We start from the raw sequence: 7008 nt of genomic DNA, 5'->3' as shown, positions 1-7008 counted from the left end.
TGCAGCCCTCTCTCCTCCTCTTCCCTGCTCCCTTAACCCTACTCCCCTATGGGTGCGCATCCTGGGCTGGCACTGCAGGCTCGGCTGCCAGCCCAGCTACCTCCAGCTCGGTGTGTTCCCTCACACTGCTCTGGAAGGACTGGTATTTCACAGCTGTGCTGCGGTTAACTGCTGGTGAGAAGCACTTCTGCTGGGGAACCAGGGCTCTGTCCATCGCCTATAGCTTGCCCATCAGCCGGGATCAGGTTAGCAAGAAAACACTGCTCTATGCTGGGTGTTAACTGCTGGGGAACTGAAGGTAATAATCCTATGTGAAGTGATAATATACTTCACCAGAAACAATAAGGAAAGCAAATACACTGTGCTTTTAAAGCTGATTGTATTCTACATCTTAAGTGAGAGCCATGATTGCTTACAGTTTTGCTGTAGGTTTTCACAAAGGCTGAAGAAATTTCTGAGTCCTGCCAAAAAGGAGTAAATCCTTGTGCTTTAAAGGTACCTTCTGCTACTGCTGTGACTGGACAACAGAACCTGCTTGCGAACACCTTTACTGAGGCATACAATTTATTTATGCTGCATTTCAGCACTTATTTACAGCCATGTTACTCACCCTGGTGGGTTCATTTCGGGTCACTTCAGGCTGTAAACCTCAATCTTAGACAGTTCTTATGAAGCTGAAGCCTATGCGACAAATACTGGTTTAGTTTTCCTTTTGAATCTCAACCTTAATGCTGTGTCTCACTGATGTTTCATGCTGAGAACAATCTCCCCAGGGAAGTGGTGTACTCCTTAGCATTGGACACTATTAAGATTTGGCTGGACAGGGTCTTGGGCCATCTTGTCTAGGTCATGAATAGTTGGACCAGATGATCCTATGATTCTATGAAGTGAGGCAAGGGGGTGTGGGGTTCTGGCCAGTACCTGAACTTGGGAAATTGGCTGGGTACTGTGTTACATGAAGGCTGAAGCAAAGTACCCTTCCAAGTACGGATTTAATGATTAAACTGCGTTTTAAAATAGTCTTAATTTAGACTACAGCACTCATGGCCCACATTCATCTCTGATAAAGAAACCGGGCTGCCTAATTCCATCCAATGAATTAAAAAAAGAAGTACACAGTTTGTAGTGAGGCAGGAACGGTTGCACTGTTGTGCTTTGGAGCGTCACCAGAGGAGATTAGGAGTGTGTGTGTGTGTTCACAGCTTTCTGGTGTAAAAGTGAGGTCAGTTCAGTGCACATGTTTCCCCTCTAACTCGTGGTGGGAGGTGTAATGTGCTTGTAGGTAAAGTGCAGGAATGGGAAGCTGGAAATCCACATCCTGCTTCAAATTCTTCCCCAGATTTCCTCTTTAACTTCAAGCAAATCCCTTAATTTCCTGGTTTATCATTTTTTTCCTCTGTCCTCATGGCTGGTAGTTGATACAAATCAATTCTGATCAATAGCTAGAGTGTTGCTTTACACAGTGATGGCTTGCACTGCGGCTTACATGGTCGTGGCAGATGTGGCTCACTTTCAGCTTGAGGAGGTCAAGCTGGGCCCATTCATCTTCACTGTGAGGCCGCAGAGAGCCGGGGTGGGTGACAGGGGCCGTCGGTGCAGAGAGCAGCTGGGCGCAGCATGAGGGTCACTGGTGTTGCTGAGCGTGCGGTTGCTCCGGCGCGCAGCCACCCGTGCTCCCCGCCGGGGGCCCCGGCCCCAGCTCCCTGGGCGGTGACACCGCCGCTCACCGCCGAGCCGGACCACGCCGGGCGGCTGCACCGCAACCCGCCTGCGGGGCGGGCTTCCCCAGGCGGGCACTCGCGTGTGGCGGCTGCTCCCCGCCCCGGCGCCCGCGCGGGGGGACACGCGTGTCGCGGCCCCGCCCCGACACCGCCCCGGCCCCCCCGCGCCCGCCCTCGCGCTTCCCGCCGCGGCCGCGCTCGGCGGCAGCAGCCCGGCTGTGCTCAGGTGCCGCGGGCCGGGTCCGGGTCTGAGGGAGCCGCGGATCCTGGCAGCCATGGCCGCGGTGGGTGCAGCCCGGGGGCCGCGGGGGAGGGCGGGCGGGGTGGGCGGGCGCGGCTCCGGTGGCGGGCGCGGTGCCGGCGACGCGACCTTGATGTCTTGGCCTCCCCCGGGGCAGGTAACGAGGGGCACGGCGACGCGGCGCAGCCGGCTGAAGCGCTCCGACGGCAGCACCACCTCCACCAGCTTCATCCTGCGGCAGGTAAGGGGCGGGGGGGGGGGGGGCGAACGGGCTTGGCTTCAGGAGCCACCTCGTCCTGTGGGTCTCGGCGCCGCTGCCCTGTGATGCTCCGGCTCCGCGGACCGTACAAGTTGGGATCGCTGCTGGTCGCCGTTGCGCCCGGGGACCGGCACCGGTCGGAGCTGGGCTTAAAACTGTAAAGCCGGATTGCTCCGGAATGAGGAGAGGGGCCTAAAATATCTGACTGAAGGCACGATTTATCCTGGTAAATGCGCGTATCGTGTTTGCCTTCGGTTCCCAAGCTGCAGTTTACACGTTGGGCTGATTTTCTAGTTAAAACATTGAGGGCAAGAAACACACTTTCCGTGAAGAACAGAAGCTGAGGAGTGATCCTCCGGCTTAAGGGTTTCTGGAAAAAGGTGATTGTAAAGGTGTCAAGAGCATCTCGGTTTGGGGCTTCGGGCTTGTTGGTGCTAATTATATATCAGCCCGGCTTCCCCTGGCGCTGCAGGAGCAGCATTAGCGATCTAGATGAACCTCCTGTTAATAGTCGTTACCCTTTCCTTCTCCATTTCCAGCCCTGCCAGCTGTCCCTCGGGCAAACAAAGACTAACATCCCGAGTCTCCCCAAAGCAGCACTTTTTCACTTAAGAGATGTTGCTTAGAGTGCATACTATGAATTTGCTTTAAAAGTATAGGCGGTAGAGCATGTCTTGGTGCACAAGCCTGTATCCAGCCACTTCCCCCTCCCCCCGGTTCCTCAGTGACTTTGGTAGAAATTTAAGGAAGCGCAAGGAAAGCGTAACTGGGCCCTTGACAAATTCGGGGACGCCTCTCGTGTGGAAGCGTATTTTGCTCAGGACATGGAAGCTGCGAGGTTGGTCTGCCCGGGGAACGAGAAAGAGAGATAAATAACACAGGGAAGTTTTATTTTGCTCTGTGATGTCTCCTTGTCACCACTCCAGCCCAGAGCAGAACCGCAGCCGTGCCGGGCTGGCAGTCCCCGTTCCCAGCACCGGGAGAATGACATGTGAGAGTCGCAGCATGAATCTGACGTTTAATGTGATCTCAGCCATGGGTTGAAACAAGGACAAACAAATATAAAGGGAGTTTTAGCCCGTGTGGTGGTGGGAGGAGATTGTTGCAGGCGGCTGTGGGCCCTTCTTGGAGATGTCCTGGAGAATCCTTCAGCTTGTCAGAAGTGTTGTTTCAAGAGGTGGGTTTCGTGCTGTGCTCACATGGAAACTGAGGGCTTGTGGTTAGACAGGCAGAGGGTGATGGGTGCCACCAGAGCACTGGCTGTCTGAGGGAGGGAGCAAGGGCACAACGTGGGATTTTGAAAGCCTTGCAGGCGGAAGTGCTTGCGGGAAGAGCCTGGCTCCTGACACAGGCGCAGCTGCGGTACACGGTCCCATCACACACCTCGTTCGTATGCAGAACGTTTCCTGCGCTTTGTGCTTTTATTCTGGCTCATGTCTCGGGACATGCTGTGCTGTGCAAACGCTGCACTTGTCCTGTCTTTTTTGGGGGAATATGGGGAGCTTGCTTTTATTCCTGTCTCACTTTCCTAAGGGACTTCTTTACCTTCAGTGACAGTTTGTGGGGCACTGCCAAATAATAATAATAGGAAAATTGGGTAGTGAGATGGTTTTCCTTCCATCATGATTGCAGACCAGTGGGTCACACTGCATGGCAGCCGAGGGGCCCAGCAGAGTATCCACACCAGCACCAGCATCGGGGCTCTTTCTCCGCCAGCATCTTTCTGTTCTGCTCTGGCAGAGGATGATACTGTGTCGGCTGAAGCTAGGACAGCAATGTAACTTCAGTTCCATGTTCCATTATACAGCAAAACAAATCAATTCGTATCAGAACATGCTTATCCCACAAGAGAAGGGTGGGATAACACAAACTTGTCACTTTCAGAGGTAACCGCCTTAAGACCTTTTAAACAGGCAAGTGCGGTAGCTCCCGTTAGGAGATTGGTGAGAAGATTCTATTAAATTGTGTGAGCAGAGCAACAAAGCCAGCCCTGGGACTCTGTTTCCCCAGCCCTTGCTGGGTGAGACCATGGTGGGGCTGAGCTGGAGACATGCTGGGGTGAGGGTCTCGCTGATCCTTCACTTGGACTTCATGCGATACTCCTCACCATGTGTGATTCAGCTTCTCAGGAGAACACTTCCTTTGCACAATGGTGTTTCTGCTGCTCCTTTGGTACTAGAATGAGAGAGTTTTCTCAGCCTTTGTGGTTAGTGGTTTTTCTTGGAGAAAGAGATTTTCTTGGAGAACTGGGCTCCATGGATGCAGAGCAGTGCCAACTGTCGAGTGTTGCTGTCGTCTACTCCCCTATGAAGTTTTCCCTAATAGCAATAAAGCTTTAGAAGCATAAGTGGAAAAAAAGAAGTCCTAAAAGCAGGGATTAACTTGAAGGAACATTGCTGTCGCTGTAGGTACAGCTTTAAAAACATATAAATTATGTCATTAAGATTTGCAATGAATGTCCCAAAAGGCTTTAAATCTTTTGCAGATCTCTGATGCATTCAGAGGTGTGCACCATCTTCTTGCCCAAGTCCAAAATACCAATGGAAATTTAATCATTGGTTTCCTTTTGTGTCAGGAGAGGCACAGGTTTGAACTCTTTACTTTTGACTTTTCATTAAATTGCACTTAATGTTTGGTTTCAGTCTGTTGGTCAGTCTAATTTAGTAAGGGAATCATGTATGGATGAGCTTTTGAATTCACATTTTTGTCACATGGCATGGTGATGAGCAGAGACAGTCCACGGCAGAGTCCCACATGTGTGTCAGCACAGGCAGAGCTACCAGTTCCAGCATTGCCAGTGTGGGAATTGCCCGTAATTGCCTTTTGCTGTGGGAAACGCTGCACTGAAAGACATGGATAGAGTGATGTACAAGTGGGAATAGGTCAGTATGTGCTGAAAGTCAATGGGCTGGTATAAAAAAGAAGGCCTGCTCAGCAAGTATGATCACTCATGTCCCAGGATAACCAGGGGTGCAGGAGGTTCTTGGTTGTTGGATCGGCACCTCTATCTCCAGTGGCACAGCCAAAGCAGTGAGTAACCCTGGTGCTGAAGCTGTTAAGTACAGTATTTGAGCAAGGCATGGATGTACAAAACTGTTCCTCTGACGTGGCAGGTGCTGCTCAATTATATTTAAGAAACCCCTTAAGGGACAGAAGTCAATTATAAGACAAGTAGGTCAGCTGAAAACATATGCTTATAATTTTACAAGATGCTGTCATAGTAATTCATTATTGCTTTTTCCTGGAATGTTTTTGTGTTTCCACCGCTTATTTTGACGTGGTGTGACTAGTGAGTATATGCAGTTTGTTTTTTCCCTTTGACTTCTGGTGGTATCAGTTTTATTACCTCTGATTTTTAATGGAATTTATTTTCCTGATAAAAGTGAAGTGACCTGTGAGGAACAGTCACCCAAAGGTTGTCTTAGAGCATCATTTCTTGTCAAAAGAAAGCCTGCAGTGGCCACTCTTTACTGTGGGTGATCCCAGGTGAGTTAGTGGGACCAACTCCAGATATGTAGGTGTGTGTGCCAGAAGTCATTAAAGCCTTTTTATGCATGTGCTAATACAATCTGGGGAGGGAAAATAACACATGGTACATGTCTCCATCTACATAATAGTACTGGGGAGCCCCAGGGGAAGGTCAGCATCTGAGATAGGGACATTTACACTTGGAGGTGGGTTGACAAAGGTCTGAGTAGGGGTCCTGTGCTGCCAGAGGTGGAGGTTCAGGCTCCATTGCTCTTCCTCCTTGCTACTCCTCAGCTGGGTGTCTCCCCATGGCCATGCTCGTTTATACATTTCACATCTTGTTGTCCAAACTGCAGCCCTTAGTACAGGTCCAATTGAATGTCTCCTTATTTTAGGTCTTTCCTTACCATGCCCTTCCTCGTTTAAAGAAGGTCTCTTCTCCCAAGTAACAGGTGACAGGACAAGAGATAACAGCCTCAAGCAGCAGCAGGGGAGGTTTAGGTTGGACATTAGGAAAAATTACTTCAGAAAGGGTGATCAGGTGTTGGAACAGGCTCTCCAGGGAAAGGTGGAATGACCATCCTTGGAAGCGTTCAAAACTGTGTAGATGGGGTCCTCAGTGGCATGGTTTTGTGGTGGTCTTGGCAGTCCTGAGGTAATGGTTGGACTTGATGATCTTAAAGGTCTTTTCCAACCTAGCTGATTCTGTGAGTCTGTGAGGTGGCCTTTCTTGAATAGGTGTCAAGTAGCTGCACTTCTGAAGACATAACCAAAACTGTGGTTGGGTCTTGGACTGAGGGTTTGGTCTGTTCCCTAATGGGGCTGTTACTTTTCTGCTTGTGCTGTATTGCCTCGCTGGGTAGCGTTACCATAACTTACATGATTGAAGTGAAATGGAATTATGTGCTTTTTGATAGCATCAGGGCCTTGTAATAAAATCTTAAAACACTCATGGTAATCAGTGGAACTTCATTCCAGCTCATGCCAGAGACTTCAAGTGAAACAACTGGGTATACCTGTTCAGTCAAAGTTTGTTTAACTTCATATAAAATTATATTGAGATACGCAGTTTATTTTTGGATTTTTCTGCTGCTTTTACTTAGAAATAGTTGAAGTTAAAATCAATTTTCTGCTAAGACATAGTTACACCTCGTGTTGCATCTCTAGCAATGCTTGTGCTTCCCCCTTTTAAGTATCATTTTTCCTCTGTGACATTGAGTGGAAAAGAAAAAAAAACATTTTCTGTTATTAGAACAGCTCTCAAGCTGTAACAGCATTTTTAAAAGCTACTGACATTCTGACAAAAGGAGGCAACTCCT

General features: G+C 49.6%; 1 protein-coding gene across 4 annotated transcripts in view; it reads left to right on the top strand.

Moving 5' to 3' along the window:
- The first annotated feature begins 1983 nt into the window (after nucleotides 1-1983).
- CACNB4 (calcium voltage-gated channel auxiliary subunit beta 4) overlaps nucleotides 1984-7008 on the top strand; it is a 112044-nt gene continuing 107019 nt past the window's right edge. For all 4 annotated transcript variants that reach the window (XR_008972937.1, XR_008972938.1, XM_057415659.1 and 1 more), the window contains exon 1: nucleotides 1984-2203. Coding sequence is in view for 2 of the 4 variants with exons in the window: in XM_057415659.1 (XP_057271642.1) it covers nucleotides 1997-2203 (207 nt within the window). In the remaining 2 variants the exon portion in view is untranslated. The remainder of the gene's footprint in view (nucleotides 2204-7008) is intronic.

Source organism: Pezoporus wallicus, unplaced genomic scaffold (genome assembly GCF_028554395.1).
Source record: "Pezoporus wallicus isolate ANWC-B61680 ecotype Strahan unplaced genomic scaffold, APGP_CSIRO_Pwel_v1 contig_736, whole genome shotgun sequence".
Lineage (NCBI taxonomy): Eukaryota > Metazoa > Chordata > Aves > Psittaciformes > Psittacidae > Pezoporus > Pezoporus wallicus.
Note: the sequence above shows the minus strand (reverse complement) of the source record. Positions and strands in the feature narration are given on the sequence as shown.